This window comes from Sylvia atricapilla, chromosome 5, assembly GCF_009819655.1.
Source record: "Sylvia atricapilla isolate bSylAtr1 chromosome 5, bSylAtr1.pri, whole genome shotgun sequence".
Lineage (NCBI taxonomy): Eukaryota > Metazoa > Chordata > Aves > Passeriformes > Sylviidae > Sylvia > Sylvia atricapilla.
Window position 1 is genome coordinate 49,159,363 of NC_089144.1, and position 14,128 is coordinate 49,173,490.

The window sequence follows — 14,128 nt, forward strand, 5'->3', positions numbered from 1 at the left end:
CCAAGGGTTAGAGTAGGTGTACAGGAATACAGATATCAGATCTTTGGTTCAAACAGCTCCCTATCTACACATGCGTGGGGAACCTCCCCATGTTTTATGTTGCAGCAGTGCCAAAGAATACCTTTAAATTTCTGTGTGTCTGACTGTGAGGGTGGGTGGCCTGAAAGCAGCATAGCCTGGGAACTGTGCTGGAAATGAAGATAGAAGCTCCAACCCTGAAGCTCAGGACTGCTCACCTGGGCTCCTATCACCACCAATATGTGGCTACAAAAACATGCAGGTGAGCAGTGTGTTGGAACTTAGAAGACTGTGGTAAGTTTTCTCAGAAAATCCACAGGAACAAATAAAGTTTATTTTTCAAGTATATCTGTTTATTTCCAGAAGCACAGATACCAACTAAACTGCCCTTCCCCCCCCCCCCCCCCCCCCCCCCCCAGGTAATTTCATAAAAGTATTTTGAGGACCAGTCAGTCAAAAGTAGCTCTGTTTCTCTGGTGTTATACGGAAATTTAAATATGCATAGGCTCACTGTAATGCTTAAATTTAAATATGCTCTAAACCTCACTCCAGGCCAGCATTCAGTGTCCTTTGTAGGCAAATCATGGAAGAGGCTACCTCTATGTCTGCAATCGAAGGCTTCCACACCTTCCTCACTGCAGTGCCAACCATCTGCCAACAACCTGGGTCTACCTATGCTCCTCTTTTAATTGAGTATAAGAAAATTACTATCTCAGTTGTTACTTGGGGAAAGGCTTCTTCCTCTTCAACAAAAAGGAGGCTGAGGCCTACAGAGCTGAACAAGTATTCTTCATATGATAGGGTGCTCTGCAGACGAGTGATGGGAAACAGACATGGAATTATGAAACCCCAGTCTAGACTGAAGAAAAACAGACCTTTATTTCATCAGCACTTATGTTCACCTTATAACTCGACTCGTTGAAGTGGCAGTGACATCAGCCTTCACCTCCTAAGGGACACACAGCAGGGCCATGAGGCTCTCACGCCAAGCAGGAAGAGCCAGCATGAGTGATGGGATGAGCACAGCATCACCTGCCAAGCCAGCAGAGAGGGGAGACCCAGGCAGGCTGCCGGCAAAGAGCCTGAGGACACCACTTTGGTGAAGCACAAGGTTACTGTGCTGCAGCCCATGGGCACCAAGAGACTCCATGAAGCCACATTGCTCCCTGTCTGTGACGCAGGACAATCCTGCTTGCCTCCCTCACGGGGAGCTGACAACACATATACTCAAACATGGAGCTAACCGAGACTGCTGAGTATCTTAGAAAGCACACACGCCTCTACTACAGGGCATGAGCTAAAACCTGTTTCTTCTGAGCCTTTTCTTTCTAAGAATACTACTGCCATAAGGGGTTTGGGCTCATTTGGAACCAACAGCCTGTTCTGCAGCTACAATGGCTCCTCTTCTTGTTTGCAAAGCCAAACCTTGGTGCCAAACTGGAGGAATCCCTCTCACATCAGCTGATCTTCCATTGCTACAGCACTCTGTGGCTGAAGAAGATGGATCTCACCAATAAAGCATTAAATGAAAACACAGTATAAAGGGTAACATGCAGAGGAGAGAACAAGATTTTGACTAGCACTGCATTCAAAGCATTATATCTCAACATGTACAATTTTCCTAGGCCACTCCTATTAAAAACTGAAATTTTAAGGTGTTTGGAGGGTTTTTTTCTCATTTAATACAAATTATGAAACATAAAACTAGAGTGTACTGACATCCAGGTATAACTACAATAGCAGAAAATAATTTTAAAGATAAATCCCAAGCACAATACTTAGTGTCAAAGCACATTCAAATGAGCAGGACTCATTATTCTACCTCTAGAGCCTGAGTCTGTCAAAGAGCCAAGCCTGCTTCTGGTAACAGATATGGAGAGAATACTTTCTTCTTTCAGTTCAGTCAATTAATTCATTACAATGACTAGGTCACCCAAAGCTGGGAAATGCTTTAGGGCTGCAGAAACAGAAAGCTTGTTTCCTTCCTCCAGTCAACAAAAATTCAAGATGAGGATACAAAATCTACTAATACTAAATCAACATAGCAGAAAACAATCAGTACAATTTAAAAAATATGAAAATTCGCACGCTTAAGAAAAAAAACTTGTTATTTATTAAGTAATATTACCTCAAAATGTACCAGATACTTCCATTTCATTTTAAACAATTATTTATACAATTTTAAACCTTTCTTTCTTCTTAAGAGCTACTTTTAATTCTCAGGTCTTGATTCTGTACACTGCACTTGCAATTACATTTCACTGCAAAGCCGATCATCACAACATATAAAATTATTACCAAAAAAATCAATCATCCAGCAAATAAAGTAATTTGTTATTTGCCAAAATAAAAACCTAACTAAATCTTTATGAGACTATCCAATTACCTAAATAGATATTTGTGGACATTGTATGGATTAGCAGAGAGGAAAACTAAATTTAGGTTAAAAGCCATTTTTAGCTGCACATCAATACATTTTAATGGCTGTCCAACACTGTGAATCACTCTCTCTTTAGGAAAATACTTTAAAACTACACATGCAAAATAATACCAGAATTGATTTTGTATCGCCATATCTTCTGTTTGCCATTTAAAAAAAAAAAAAAAAATCACAGTCAAAGCATGATGCAACATCTGTACAAATGACAACATTCCTTAGTAAGTGACACAGTTGAGTGAAGGTTTGCAACATTTGGCCAGGCAGTGAAAGCAGCAACTCTGATGCCCATTGCTACAAGCTCCAGTTGGGACCCCATTTGTCACACATGTGAAAAGGAGTTAATGCTTCAAGGACACATTTCACATGGGTGACAATGGAAATCTGGAGACCTTTGGAAAAGCATGAGTAGCCCACATTTGGCTCTTAGAAGCAATCACTTGCCTCTTCCCCAAAACCAGAAGATTTTTTCAAATCCTGATCTGTAATTCCAATTTTGTGTATTCCCTGAAAGTTTTGCCTTCTGTCATTTGAATCTCAGTAAATACAGAAGCAAAGCTAAGCTCTTGCTAGTCCAAGCAACCTTGACTTCACAAGTCTCAGACACCAACCCTTCCTTAGCTCTCTTCTCACTAACAATAAATTAATCTTCCTGAAATCAAGACTGCTGGGGCTTAGACTTAGAAATTATTCCAAAGAGGCAGAGCACTTAAGACTGTTCTTCCACGGTACAGAATTTTATATGGAAGCATCTGAATGCCTACACATCAGAGCAAGCCTGTGATCTTTATCCCCAAAAGAAGTCTCTGTTTTGGGAAAGGCTTAGCACACAGAAAAAACTAACTTCCCCCAGAGTAAATATAGGGAGGTTCCCCCCGCCACAGTTTGTTAGTCTTAATATCTTCCTCATGTTCATCTACCCTCTCTTTTTTAAAACCCATTTGCACTTTTAGCCTCCCCACCACCGTGCAGCAGTGAGCTCCATAACTCCACAGATGGAAGAAATACTTTTTTTAATCTTCCTGGCCAGTAATGTCATTGTCTGCTCTAGCTTTGAACTATCAGGAGTTGCTCTCTTTACTGCTGTGCAATTCTACAGTTTTCTATTATATCTCCCTCAGCAGTCTCCTTTCCAAGCCAGAAAGTCCTAGGCACTGCAGCCTGTCTTCCCATAGAAGTTTCCCCAGGCAACTCCACTCCACATTTCTGTATCTTTTTCAGTAATCAGAAAGGCACGCTGTAATCAGAACTGATAAACAGCAGAGATTCAAACTGCAATATACAGATGATTTCTATTTTACTCCCTGTTGCTTTCCCACGATGGTTTTACTTGCCTATTTCACCCCAAATCGAAAACTGAGCTCAGCTTTCTCTTTCATTCACTAACCAAACCATTTCCTAAAATATGATCCCAGGTGCCAGAGCAGTTCTGGGAGGTCTATCAGCAAACAGTACTGACCATCTCAAAGAGACCTCACTGTTTCTCTTAAGCAGGAAAGTTTTGAAAGTCCCCCACTCAAAACTACCAAGAAAAAACCACCAACTATCCCTGCACTTTCTGCCCACTTCTCCAAGCCTGCAGCCACTGCCTGTCAATATGGTTCACTTGACTGTGCTAATTGGCTCTGCATACACTATTAATTCACTCTCTTCTTACTTTGAGGCTGTAATTTGTCCCCATTGGGAAGTAATAGAAGCCAGCACGCGGTCAGTCATGGACAGCTCTGATGACTCAGCTGCTGTGAGGTAGTTTGCTAGGACATGATCGCCAGTGTGTTTGAGGCCAGTGTTTACTATGCAATGGGTGGTATGCATGTCAAGCCACAAGCCAAGGAACATTTTACATCCCATAACCTTCTCCTGGAAGCTACTCCTACAGTCTTCCCCCAGTCCTCTTCCAGAGAGTACATTTGCTCAAGCCATAAGACAGTGACACAACCACTCAGTCTGCCAACTGAGAAGCGAATTTATACCCATCAACACTCCTGTTCCTGCAACTTGGTGCTCTTCCTGGAACCCCTGGCAGCACTGAGTGCATCCTCATGCCTCTGTGAAAGCAGTCCAGCCCTTCATTTCCTCACCTCCAGGGAGATGGTGGGTCTGCCACTCAGGTGGCATCCAGCATGGCATGGTCATCCATGCCAGTTGGACATCCAACGCCTATATGTGCCTCCACTAGTGTGCCCAACCCAGCAGTGGTGCTCTTAACACAGGGAGCTGTTCCCACGGAGCTGGAGTGACACTGCTGGGACCAGAGCCACTAAAGAGAAGGACAGCAGCACAGGTGACAACAGCCCATCAGCGCTACCTCCTTTGCTCTGCAGGCTTTAAGCTGCAACCAGTCTTTTATAGTGCTGCCCACTGGAAACACGCAAGCAGCTTATCACAGATGGGGCAGGGAGGATCCATCTGCTGAGGAATGTTTTTTCCAGTAGTCTCCAGTGACAAGCAGAACCAAAAGCCTCAGTCCAGGATCTGAAGCTCCTCACACCCTACCAGCTCAAAGCTCAACTTCGGCCAGGTCAGAAAATGCTTGGCTTTGCCTGTGTTTTAAAGCACAAGACAGGTAAGAAGATGAGAACAAGCCACTCAAGAGGGAATGTGGTAAATCAACTATGTCCAGTCCTAATCCACCAGGAGAAAAAAAGGATTAGCTCTGTCATGGAGAGGGGAAATCACAATATAGACTTATAGAAAGTCAGGAAAGGGCTCCCCAGTATTGCTGGAAATGCTGGGATCACTGCATTTGACCTCCAAGAGCATCAGCAAAGTTTCATGGGGCTCCATCAATGATGAAAACTACCTTTACGTGAAATCCTTTGTAAGAAAAAAAGGAAGAAGATATACGGGGTATGTGGTTTGCAGCTACAGAATGCCTTGTTGCGGCTCTACTATCTGGATAGATCCATCTCTGAACTTTAGTACTGCAATCTCTGGCACAGTTATTAAACATTTTATTTACCTAGTAGAGCTCTAAGCTCATAGATTTCCACAGAATCCCAGACCATGTAGACAATGTTCGTAGTTTCTGTTAATAGATGTTTTGGAGGATCCCACTGAAGACATAATGAAAAAAAATCACTCCTGCTATATTCAGTTGAAATTCGAACCATATAAAGAATCTCACTCTCTGCTTCATTTAATCTGTTTTAAGGATAGTCCTTAGCGGTGGCCAGTTGGCTTTCTCCAGAAAACTCCCAAAACAAGTAATTTACAATTTCTTGATCAGACCCTACTTGAGCTGGCTAGAAAAAGCCCAAAATAAAATCTGCAACGAAAGCAAACACATAAATAAAAAAAGCCCAAGAAATTGTTTATTGTTCCTATTCATAATCATATTAAATTTTACTTTAGAATTAAACATCCAAACTCTGGATTTAATATTGGGCAGCTGTTAATAGTTAAATATGTGAAATCCAGATGTCACATCCAAAGTAATTCTTGGGAGTTGTATTAACATAGCTCTTGCAGTTACACCCTGGCAATATATATATATTTAAAATTATTTACAATACTATATATTTCTGTGTGCATACATTCCATAGAACACCAACATACACTGCAGTGAGACCCTCCTTCATACCCTTTTTCTCTCCAGACTGTCTTAATAACTAAGACAGTCTTAGCAAACTATACAAGAACAACACAGAAGCAAAGACACTGCATGTGGCTTTACAAGGAATAACCTTTGGAAATTCATTTAGATGAAGAATCATTTATAGCTTTCCTTACTTGCTATACCCAGTTCGCTTTGGAGATCCGTAGCATTACAGCAGATGATACCATCTATCAGTGAAAAGCTTAACCCTTTTCAAAATCCTTTATTTACCAGTGCTCCAGGACATTCCATAAACAAGTTTAACTTTGGCTGGAGTTTTCTGCATTTATTTTCCTGCCAGCAGTGGCATTTTTGAAAAGAAAAAAAAAAAAAGAAAGAAAACAAAAGCAGTCACTACAATCTAGGCTTGAGTCTCACATGTTACTGAAGTAGATGAAGAGTGTAGTTCTCCTCCATGCTTCAACAAAACACTGCCTGAAGACAACTCAGCAAGATCAGAACCAGTATGGTCTAAATTTGGCATGGGTTGTAGACCTAAAAATAACCCACACAAGCAGGAATCAATAGCCACAACCCCAGTGTTAAAAGCACAGAAGCTTTGGTGGCCTGTCTGGTCTTTTTGCTCAGGCTGCACCCAAGTACATACCTGGGTTTGGTTTGGCTGCTTCATGATTGCCTAGAGGAACATCCCACCCATGGGCTGTTCAAGGCAGCCTCCTTCCCTTGGGAGGCACAGGGACATACTGCAACTTAAAAATTAATTGTTGTGGCAATGCTAGCAGTTCATCACCATCATCCACTGTCCTCACCAGGGAGTCCTCCCTTGCCAGGGAAAGAGTAACACCTGGAACAACTGTGTATGCAGCCTGCTCTGCTGCCCTGGGAAGGGTTGGTGGTCAGAAAGGTGGTGGGGATAGCTCTGGCACCCACATCTGGCTGCCACGTCTCCCAGGTGCGCCTGCCCTGGGCCAGCAACAGGATTGTGGCAGCAACAAGTGCCAGCCTCTCCCAAAGCCGCCTTCCATGTAGGCTGTGGGCACAGAAACACCACCCTGCCCACGTGCGGCTGATCCAGACACCAGGACACACTGAAGCTGCAATATCTTGCTCAGACTGCTCAGCAGAGGTAGGTGCCCCATGCCAAAAAAGCCAACAGCCAAACAACCACCACCACAGCTCAGCCCCCAAAACACTGTGTGAACTAAAAAGCCAGGTACAAATCAGATCCTTGTCCCTGATTTCTGTAACAAACACAGTTTGTTTCCTTGCTGCATTACAAGTAGTTAGCCCTGCTACTGCCCTGCATAGGGACATTTATTATTATTTTATGCTTGTTTCACAGGGAAAGCAAAGGCCAAGGCAATCATTTTCAGAAGCACTGGCTTTTTAGTGTTGGTACTCTGAGGATGCCCAGCTGAAGGCAATGAACTACAAAATACTCCAAAACAAACATATGCAAAAAACCCCAAACAAACAAACAAAAAAAAAAAAAAACCAAAAAACACCCCAAAACAAATCAGCCATTTTTTGGACCGAAGGTCAAAACTCTATTACTGGCCAAAAACACTAATTACCTTAGCTCTCTCCCTTTCCTGCAGTAAGCAGGTTATTAGGAGAGCTTCTGGCAGAAGAATTCAGAACACAAGGACTCAAGGACCCAGATAACTTTTCTAAAAGACAGAAAGATTGCTTCTGTGTCACTGTACAAGACTTCATCTCCCTCTTATCATCATTTCTATCAGCAGAGCACCGTTTAGTCGCCTCCCTCCAAAAGTCACTTTGGGATGCATGCTGCAATATGCATATAAATTATCATTAAAGCATACTCTGTTTCACTGGGGCATTTCAGATTCAAGATGCTGTTTTAATGGGTTGCCTCCCAGGAAACTGACTTCACCTGTAATGACACAGTGAATGCTAATGACCAGTGTTTAATTGGGGCACTGCTAGTAAAATTTTGCTTCAGAGGGATTCAATTTACTTGGTGCCAAGGAGTTAAGTGATTAATCAGGTGTTAAATAGTATGTACTTCCAAACACTGGTCTTCTACCATTCAATCCTACACCACTGAATTTAATGACAGCTTTGTCATTGACACTAACAGAAGAAAGATCCTCCTTCTAATACATAAGTAAACATTAAGGAGCATGTTCTGCACTAACAGATACTCAGCCCTGGCTGAGGGCAACAGGATTCTGCTCATGTGGTGCTGAACAGACCCTCAGCATGGAAAGCCTTCAGTGACAGAGGGCTCTTTGGAGAAGCATGAATGAAGTATCAGGAGACATAACCCACCATCCAAAAATTAAGTCAGTCAGGGGAAGTCAGCTAAGATTGAAAACTCAAATGCTACACTGATTCCTTGCCCTTCAGCTTTTTCTTTCCTCTGCCATTTTTTAAACTATTACAAAGTACATCCTCCAGTCTAAAAACCACTCTGTGAAGTCCTTCAGCTACAGGGTCCTGAAGCCACCCCACTGAGCTCAACGCAAGAGAGCGCGTACATCCACCAGCGAGCACCTACATAAAATCTGCACTGAAACCAGTTGTGAAACTTGACTCGTGGTGAGGCTCTGCACCTTCAGAGCTCCCCACAGAAGGCACTTTCAGCTAAAGCATCTGCCATGTGCACACAAGGGACCCTGGGCTCAGAGAAGTCCTGGTCTGCAAGACCTGAAGCAGCTGATCTGTCCGCATATCCCCAAGTTGTAGTTCCCACACAACTCCAGCACAACATGTAGGGTCACATGGTAAGTCAGACTAAGCAACCGAAAGTGTCATATTTATAAAAGATAAAATAAACAAATTAAACTGTGCCTTTCGGAAGCCTTCCACTTGCCTGCTGTATTTCGAATCTCCGTATAACACCACAGTGATATTCTCAAAGTATATTCATTTCAGGCAAAAAAATAAGGAGATCCTGACTATCAGAAAGCTCCAGGCGAGGTTTTAAACAAAACTTATCACCACGAAGACCTTAATCAATCACAAAAATCATCATCTGTGTCTAAGTGCTAATCCTGTCTCTCTCTGAGCTTTTGCCCCCATATATGTCTTTGCCAAGATGTTTACACTCCCCTGGTGCCTCAATTCTCCCATCTGTGGGAGGAGAGGTGAGGCCTTAAGGATCACTTGCCAATACTCTAATGAGTGCCAACGTCGTGGCAGTATTTACAATAATATAATTAGCTAACTACTGTGGCTCAGGATCAGAGGAACAGGTTTACACCAACACAGATATTCCATCTATGAAAAAAAGAGTCTTACAACGACAACCACACCAGATGCCCCTTCCTAGCTGACCTCCGAGTCAAAGCCCACAAGCCCTCCCAGACTGGAGTTCACAACCCCAAAGCCTCCCAGTCCAAGCACAGAGTATGCTGACGCCCTAAGCCGTAGCAAACACTGAGGGCCCAACCTTCACGTTCATCTCTCACCGCCGAAGTTTTATTTTTCTAAACCCCAGGACACAGCTTTAGACCCTACTCACATACTTCACCTGCCAGCCACAACTGCACAGTGGGTCTGCTTGCCAGGAGCCAGGCAAGCACACACCCAAGGGCTGGCTATCAGCAGGGTATTTTTCATCTCTCGGAGGAGTCAGCCAGCACATACTTGCAGCAAAGCAAGCACATATCAACACACAATCGCACACACATTCTAATAACTACTTAACACAAATCAAGATATTACTTCAAGCTTATACTGATTACCAGTAATAAAATATAGACCAAAACTTCACCTCCTCAAAGTTTTCCCGAATCTGATTAGAGCACTTCTCTAACACGATGAGATAGGAAGAGTGTGTGCTAAGCAGCTCGGGCATAAACAAAGCACCAGCCTTCACCCTCTCTGCTGAAACTTTCCATGTTCATCACCCCAGGTGCTGTGGCATTTACTGCCTACACCCTTGTCCCAAATCGGAGGAGGAAAGGGAAGAAAGAACACCAACAACAAACCAACCAAAGAACAAGAAAACACACCCACCAGCACCTCTGCTTCCCCTTCAGGGGCTCCTAGCGAAACTTAGTGACACCCGCGTAGCACAACACTTGCCTACTTTTCAGAACAAGGCAGAGAAGTTGGGGTACTCTGTGTAGCTTTTTCCTCTGCCTCGGGATCACATTCCACATCCTGAGCCAGACAGGAATACTGAAGAAACTATCAGTTGCACTCACATAATCAACTACCATTTAAACAGCTCCTCTTAAATCCAGCTGCTGAATGCAATCACCTTTATCACCTGGTTTAAAAAAGTGTCCAAAAACCAGTGATAGCTAGAAAAGCTGAAGGGAAAGCTACCTGAAACAGTTAAGACTGGTGAAGAAATGCTTTCATTTGAAGTTCATATTTCTGTCTGAAAAGTTTAACTTTTAAAATTTGAAACTAATCAAATAGCCAGTAATAGGGAAGCCAGTAACAGCAGTTTCTACACATAAACGGTACATTAAAAAATAATTTCAGATCATGATGTTTAGAATCAGTCACTTCTTAAAAAAAGGAAACAAACAAAATCAGTTTTCCAGTAACTGCTGAAATGTAACGAAAATGTGGCATTTATTAATTTCAAGACTGAAGGAGAAGTTTGTGTCTCTCCAGCGAGGAAGCTGATTACTTATAGCACAATTCTATAACATACACTAGTGACGCTGGGTAAGGACCAGTTTTACAGTTCCTGAAATTAACAGGATGGTTGATTTCAGTAAGAGCAGAAGTAGGCGTTCTGTTTTCAAAATGACACATGTCGAAAACAAGGAAATACAGCTCATGACACCACTTTTTCATGACATTCATTTGTGTTCTTAGGTCCAGAGAACACATTCTACCTTTCCACAGCGTTTACCAGAAAAAAACCCAACAACTATATCTCACTTTATATATCTTTAGGGAGCCAATGAGTTAATAGAACACATTTTGCCTGCATTAGCATTTCACCATACAGTAACACGCATACAATACCCCGTTATCCAGTTTGCCCGTCTGTGTTATGAAAAGTCAAACTAGACTCTAAGCCACGAGACTTCACGGGACACAAGCCTGATTGCATTTAACTCAGCAAGAGAAAATACACCCAGAAGTTTTCGAATTGTGTTCCCACCATACAGAACACAAGACTTCCCTATACACACACGGGACAAGCAAACAAAAGAGCATCACGCTGAATAAGTGTTTATTCCAGACTCTTTCCCTTAGAGAGGAGTCTGGAAGTCACCTCTTTCTTCCAGGCAGGGAGGGACAAGCACTAAGGCTCTCTTACTCGGGCACAGTTAGTCACGAGCAGAAGGGAGATTCCTGGCTTGCAACAAGACAAAGCGACTCCCAAATAAAATGCAAAACGGAGAGTGAGGGAAGGAGAGAGGAAAGCAGTGGGCTGCGAGATAGGAAGGGTCTGGACAAAAAAGGAAACTCAATTTTGTTTCCATTGTCTCAGCTTCATGCCGCCTCCACTTAAAACGATAAACTTCCCGGGGTAAGCCCTTCTTCAGCAGGCCAAGGCAAGGGAAACACATCCCCCAGCTCCTGCTGGAGCGGGGCCGGGCTGGCAGCCCTGGCTCCCCTACCTGCCACCGGCAAGCGATGCCAGGAATTACAACCACTACACTACAATGAACGGCAGTAATACGGACAATAAGGGGAAAAAAATTAAAATTTAAAAGAAAAAAAAAGAAAGCAAGCCCCACAATCCACTGTTGGTGGAAGCAACAGAGGCTGCATCTCCTCGACGGCAGGAAACTTCTTAGGAAGTTGCCGGCGGGGACGGCGGGCAGCCAAGCCCGCGGGAGGCCGGGCCGGGCTCCGGGGCCCCCTTCAAGCTGCACGCCGCGGAGAGCCACGCCAGCAGAGCGGGGCCCGCCGCCGTGTCCCCGGGCAGCGCAGGGCGCCGACAGCACCGCGTCCCCGCCCGCGGCCGGAGCGCCCGCAAACGGACGGGCACCGGCCCCCGCGGCCGCCCGGGCTATAAACAGGGGGGAAAACCAGTTATTGCCACCAAAATAACCCAGGGCAAAACACGGCGAAGCCCACCGCCCCGAGGCGCCGCCGGGCGCGACCCGCGCTGACAGGGGCCGGGCGGACAGAGGGACGGGGCCTTACCTTGATGCAACACTGAGCAGGAGCCTCGGACATCTCTCTAGAGGGACTCGGCGGAGCCCGGCGGGGCAGGCGCGGGCGGGCAGACGGAAGTTCTCGGGCTTTCCCCACTTTCCGCTCCTCTCCCGGCGCGGCGGCGCGGCCCGATCCAGCCTGGCCCGTCCCCTCAAGGGGAAGTGGCGGCCGGGGGCGGGCGCGGCGCGGCGGCGGCGGCGCGGGGGGGTCCGGCCGCGGGGCCGCGGGGCCGGGGCCGTTCCTCGCTGCTGCCGCCGCTCCCCGCGGGCGCTCGCGGCCGCCCGCGCCCCCCTCGCCGCGCGCGTGCCCTGCGCGTGCTCGCGGCTCCGCGTGAGAGGCGATGTGCGCGCGCGGGAAGCGGGAGGGGGCGCGGGAGCGCGAGGGAAGGGAAGTGGGGGGTGGGGGGGGCGCGGCCCCGGTCCCCGCCGGTGTTTTCCTTCCTGGAAAAGAGAGAAACCGAAAGGCGGCAGCGGGGGACGGGCCGGGCCGGGCCGGGCGCTGCGCCCCGCCCCGCGCCGCCGCTCATTGATCCGGAGTTTCGGGGCCGAAACTGACGTGGTTCCCGGCACCCGCACCGCCCCTTAAAGGGGCCGCGCCGGCAGCAACGCCACCGCCGGCACAGCGCCTCTGCCCCGAGGGCGGAGCGGGAGCGCGGCTCGCTCTGGCCGGCGCCCCGGGTGCCGCTGCGGGCTGCCCAGAGCTGTGCAGAGGCCGGGAGGGCCGGCCGGGCCGCGTCGCCGTAGCCAAGCCGGTGCCGTGCGACGCGGCGCGGGCCCTTTAAGCGCCGAACGGCGGTCCCGGGGCGGGCAGCGGGACGGGCGGGCCCGGCAGCGAGCGAGCTTTGTTCCGCCGCCGCCCGGGAAGCCCCGGCTGAGGAGCGCGGGCACCGCGGGCACGGGGAGTCCGCGGAGGCGCCGCCGGCCCGGCCCGCTGCCCGTGTTCGGAGCCCGGCCTGCGCCTGCGTTCGGGCGCTCCGGCGCAGGGTTTCGGGGATGTGTTTGTATCACCCGCAGCGGGGGGATACAAACCCCTGCCTTGTGGGCGATTTCCATCCGCGATGGTCTCAGCGCCGGTTAGTCTGGCTCCTGGACAGTACAGCCCCAGCCTTCGGGATGGGAGTGAAAAGCGCAGGGGGGAAAGTGAAAAACACCACGGCCATCTCTTCGTCCAAATCTCTCTGTGATTTTACGGGTAGTTTTTTGGCGTCCTGACTGGTTTTTAGATGCATCCACTTTATTGCAAGGCCTGAAGGTGCCTGGGAGCAGAGCACCGCTTTGAACTCGTGGGACTGCCAGGCAGAGCTGCCCCTGGAGCCTGCTGGAAGGATGCTGTGCACTGGGATGGGGGAGGCTCCTGTAAGTGATTTGTTGCTACCAAAAATGGCAAACGAGGGAATCCAACCGCGGTGCTTTCAAAGCAAGGCTTGGCTCATATTTCGTGGTGCCTGCCTGAAGTGTGGTGTGCTGGCATCGAATGCAGAGCTGGTTCACCTGCACGGCCAAGAGGCTGCTGTAGGCGCCCTTTGGTCCATTTTGCAAACCAGGTCCACTCTTTGCAGCCTCTTACAGCTTCATTTTGACCTTAAACTAAATGAGGGAGAGGGAGGGAAGGTACTATCCCTTCCCAGCCTAGCAAGCAATGACCCTTTTTAAATAGAGGGCCAACTCCACAAAGAAGGACTCATGTTTACTGTCTTCTCTCAGCATAGCTGAACTGTTGAAGTAGACTTGTTGCTCTTCAGTCATGGAATCATCAAGGTTGGAAGAGTCTTTTGAGATCATCCAGTCCCACTGTCAACCCAGCACTACTGTATACCCTAAATCACTAAACTTGGTGTTAGATCCAGATGCCTTTTAAGCGCATTCAGGGATGGTGACTCCACCACCTCCCTGGGCAGCCCCTTCCAATGCCCCCATACAGTGATTTTTAAATTTTTTTTAAAATCATATCCAATTCAAAAATCCTGTGTCTCAGCTTAAGGCCATTTCCTCTAGTTTTCTCACTGCAGG

The 14,128-nt window shown here is 47.0% G+C and overlaps 1 protein-coding gene across 1 annotated transcript in view; it reads right to left on the reverse strand.

The window, feature by feature from the left end:
• The window catches only part of ETV6 (ETS variant transcription factor 6), a 122,477-nt gene extending 109,927 nt beyond the window's left edge, over nucleotides 1–12,550 (reverse strand). The window contains 1 exon segment of the mRNA XM_066319458.1: nucleotides 12,108–12,550. Coding sequence (XP_066175555.1) covers nucleotides 12,108–12,140 — 33 coding nt within the window. The 5' untranslated portion in view covers nucleotides 12,141–12,550.
• Nucleotides 12,551–14,128: the final 1,578 nt, after the last annotated feature.